This window comes from Amphiura filiformis, chromosome 11 (assembly GCF_039555335.1).
Source record: "Amphiura filiformis chromosome 11, Afil_fr2py, whole genome shotgun sequence".
NCBI classification, from domain to species: domain Eukaryota; kingdom Metazoa; phylum Echinodermata; class Ophiuroidea; order Amphilepidida; family Amphiuridae; genus Amphiura; species Amphiura filiformis.
The window spans coordinates 2,153,955-2,158,376 of NC_092638.1; the positions used below are offsets into that span (position 1 = coordinate 2,153,955).

The 4,422-nt window shown below is 35.4% G+C and overlaps 1 protein-coding gene across 1 annotated transcript in view; it reads left to right on the forward strand.

Annotated features, from left to right (window-relative positions):
- The first annotated feature begins 294 nt into the window (after positions 1 to 294).
- Positions 295 to 4,422, forward strand: part of LOC140164253 (mixed lineage kinase domain-like protein) — a 5,945-nt gene continuing 1,817 nt past the window's right edge. Inside the window, exons 1-3 of the mRNA XM_072187522.1 lie at positions 295 to 859; positions 1,146 to 1,217; positions 3,766 to 3,925. Coding sequence (XP_072043623.1) covers positions 295 to 859; positions 1,146 to 1,217; positions 3,766 to 3,925 — 797 coding nt within the window. The remainder of the gene's footprint in view (positions 860 to 1,145; positions 1,218 to 3,765; positions 3,926 to 4,422) is intronic.

Consider the following 4,422-nt stretch of genomic DNA (forward strand, 5'->3'; position numbering starts at 1 on the left):
TATTTGCCCAATTTTGAAATTTGAGCCTTGCATTAGCATATATTTTGAATATATGCTAATTACCATTTTCCCGTACCTCCTTTTATTTGGATATGTTGTTTCGGTGAATTAGGGGCAGTTTTTACACCTTTGAAATACACAAAGCGTTTTCTCGATCTCTGTTGTGATAGTTTGGCTCTTCTGCTTTGCCCCTCATCGTATAGGCCATAGACAATACAAAGAGTAGGGGTACCCGTTTCTGATTTCTCCATAACTCATCCAGGTGATTCTTTATTTTACAGCAGGTATTAAACAATGGATATCATTGGATTGTCTCTGGAAATAGTTACTTTAACGAAGAGCGTTGTTGATGGAGTTAAAGAAGTCAAATCATTCCACAGTAAATGTCAAAGACTGTCGGACAGAATCCAATGTCTTATGCCTGCTCTTGAGGTTCTTTCTCGAATGAAAGAAGAAAGGTCTAAGATAATAGAGTTACAAAAGCAAGATTCGTCCTTGAAATGTCCAGTTTTTAGCACAGCGCTGATGCAGCTCAGGAAGGTTGTGGCCGATACAGAGAGCTTCATACAAAAACTGAAGAAACGCGACTTTCTAAGACAGTTTTTGAGAAGAAATAAGATAACCGATCAGTTCAATGCGTTCAGTGAACGACTGGATGTGCTTCAAAACACCGTTCAGTTTGGCGTCTTGGTGGAAATGAAGAAATTGATGGAGAGACTTACAGATGATCCACACAATAATCCTATGGAAGATATTGGGAAAGCCTTCGAGAAAAGCAGGAACGTTCTTAAAATAAGAATCGATGTAGACATGGAGGATGAAGCCAAAGATAAACGAGAATTACTGGAGAAAGTCAAAGGTCAGTGTTATCGTAATTATAACTTACAGATAATGTAAATTAAGAACAAACACAATGATTCGAACGCACACAAATAATAATATACCAGTTGTAATTTCATTGATATATCAGCTCTGAAAGAAAGAAAATAAAATTCACTCCTTTTCCATCGCAAGAATGTACCTTTATTCGTGATATAATTCCCTTGAGCCTATAAAAATTAAGTCCACGACACAAATACAAGTTCTAAAATTGCCATTATTTGGATGATTTCAAATCAACGTTTATTTTGATTGACTATTTACAGGACATCAAGACAAAAGAGTGGAGTTGGAAGATGCGCAGAAAGATTTGCAGGAAGCAGCCAAGTGGCTTCCAGGTATATAGCCTGTCTAAAAATAATTGTGCAAATGGAATGCGCCATCTTTGGCAATTAGAAAATACTGTTGTGACATGATGCTTTCATCAACGTAAAGGGAGCAGTCCTAGCTTTTAAATACCGATTGTTTCATTCATGTTGGTTTCGGTAATCCAGAGATCTACTTCACCAAACACAAATGTATGAAAAACCTTTTGTGCAACTTTTTAGAAAATTGACTTGAATGTTGTATCCAAATACCTGTACAGTACAGTTAATAAAAGAACATTCATTTGTAGGATTAGAAATGATTATGTACCAATACTTGCTCAGTAAAATTTCGAACGGCGTCACAGTATTTCGTTGACATGATTCTAATTTTACAACAGTCTGCAATATTTGTTTGTCTTTTAACATGTCTTGAGTGACACAAAGAACAGTATTTACCATGATAAAATCGTTGACATGTGCATGTACTTAATTTTACAGCAGAATGTGAAATACTTATTATCTTTTAATCTGTTTCAAGTGAAAAAGTGAAACCTGTATCATGATGAAACAGTAAAAACAGTAAAAACAATTTTGTATTGTTGTGTAATCGATGCATTTTTTTGATTTCAGCAAGGAACTCTTGATAAACTTGATGCGCCCTTGATGTTGATAAACCATCATCTCACAACAATAGTTTCTAATTGCCAAAGAGGGCGCTTTTTACATTCAATTTTTTTAGATAGGCTGTATTAAGGCCTACTCGATATTTGCACCAAAACAGCACACCCTTTTCTCATATTTTAGAGGCATTGTTAATAAAATCCACGGTTGCTTGATAACATGTAAAACTACGTCATTTTTAAGAAAAGATGAACACTGATGGCGCTATTTACATGTACAACTCTCTTCCCTAGTAAAAATGGCACAATTGTGATTTGAACAGAACAAAAGGCACTTGAAAGCTAAGAAGCTCTAAGACTGCGCCCTTGACGTTAATAAAGCATCATGTCACAACAATATTTTCTAATGGCCAAAGAGGGCGCTTTTCACATTCATTTTTTTAGATAGGCTGCATTGAGGCCTACTCGATGTTTGCACCAAAATAACACACCCCTTTCTCATATTTTAGAGGCATTGTTAATAAAATCCACGGTTGCTTGATAACATGTAAAACTACGTCATTTTAAAGAAAAGATGAACACTGATGGCGCTATTTATCTTAAACCGTGTTTTCATCTTTACAAGGAGTAGACACTGTCTAATGGCATTAAAACATCATAAAAGGACTAAGAAAGTTTGGAAACTTTCCAAAACGGCTTTATTAGAAATATTTGAAATCTATATCCATATTGTTTCATATCAATACACACAAATGTGTGACCATAACTTATTCCATGGTTGAGTAATTGTCTTTGAAAGACAAGGAGGTCTTAAACAAAATGTGCCAAATCTGCCATTGTCTGCGCCATTTGCATCGGTAAACATGAATAAAGAATATCACACTGTTTCATTAAAAACGGTTTCAAAGTGCTGCCAGTCTGATGCACCGGCCTTCTGCAGCCGTTGCTTTATCTTGGGCGGCCACTTCTGGGTCTGTCTTTGACATCTCCGGTCTGACGAAACTTGGCTTTTAGCTTGGAGATCATACTGCGGGAAACTCCAAAGGTTGCCGCACTTTGATTCAGAGGTATGCCAGCCTCAAGCTGACCAATAGTTCGAGCCTTATCCAGATCTGATAATCGAACCATGGTTGATTAAAATTTTCTTGCAATAACCAATGAAGACCAGCAAGAGATATTGACTTGCGTTGATCCATTTGAATCCACATGTAAACAATCACTTTTTATTCAACATGATGTACGGCAAACAACTTTTCATTCATTCTTTTATTCACTCGCTCATTCATTCAAAGCACTAAGATGAGCGCAGACAATAGTCAGTTTGGCATATTTTCTTTGAGACCTCGTTGTCTTTCAAAGAAAGTTATTCAGCCGTGGAATAAGTTATCGTCACAAATGAGGTGTTATTGTTGACAGGAAAGAACAATGGTTTCACTAATATGAAACAATGTGGAGAAAAACAAATTCTGATACACAGCCGTTTTTGAAAGTTTCCAAACTTTTTTTGAGGAGTTTATATCATTTTATCATTAAATGTTAAGAATAACTTACATTATTTGGTTAAATTTAATTAAAAAATAGCGCCCTCAATTTGCACACAAATATACATTTTGTAGAATAAAAAATACCACAAAAAAAGCAGCAAAAGATGAATAAATTGGAAAAGAAACAAAAATCTATGTTAAAAAGTGTTTTTAAATATATTAGTATATTGGTTGTTGTTATTGACCAGGTCTAGAATTGAACATTATATACGTTTTGTTAGAAAATGTGATAAATGATCACTTCAAACAACCGTGTTACACGGTCCTTAGATTGTGAAATTGTTAAAACAATATTTCATATCAGTTTCCATACCCAATTTGTATTTAATATTTATTTTGTACACATGTGTCTCGTTTCTCTCACATTACATTATCTTATGTATTGCTCTCTGTTCATTTTAAAATTCATATAAGCATCCAAATCAGGTTACAGCGTTGACTCTATAAAGATCATCAAAAGAGAAGATTTGAAGTTTAACCGTGAAGACAAGCTGGGAGAAGGAAGTATGGGTGTGGTTTACAAGGCAACCTTCAATCTTCACAAAGTCGCTGTCAAGAAGTTACAACCTCACAGGTTTGTTTTCTAGTATATATAAGATAAACACATTCCATGTTAACTAGGAATAAACTCAAGAGAGGTTCATCAGTCATGGTATTTACATGCCAATTCATATTGAACATGCCAACACCAAGCTGCATTAAATAAGGGCGAGCGTCGGGGGAGGGGGTTGTGTTAGGGTTAAGAAGAGATGATGGCGCTTACCAAAATTACCACGTTTATGATACAAGAATTGAGACTGCTTCTAAGTCTTAACATCATAACTATCAGCAAGAGGAGGCGAGGAGGTTTTGAAGAAGGGACGAGGGAGACTACGATCTTAGTCACGTGTATGATACAATACTTGAGACTGCTGCTAACTCTAACATGCATACCAGATGTGTCATTTCTTTACACCAGTCAACAACAACAACTTTGAGGAGTTCAATGATTCAATAACGAAAGGGTCAATAAAAGATCAAGTTTTCCTTTGGTTTTTACATTTACTAAGCAAATTTTTGTGGAACTATTTT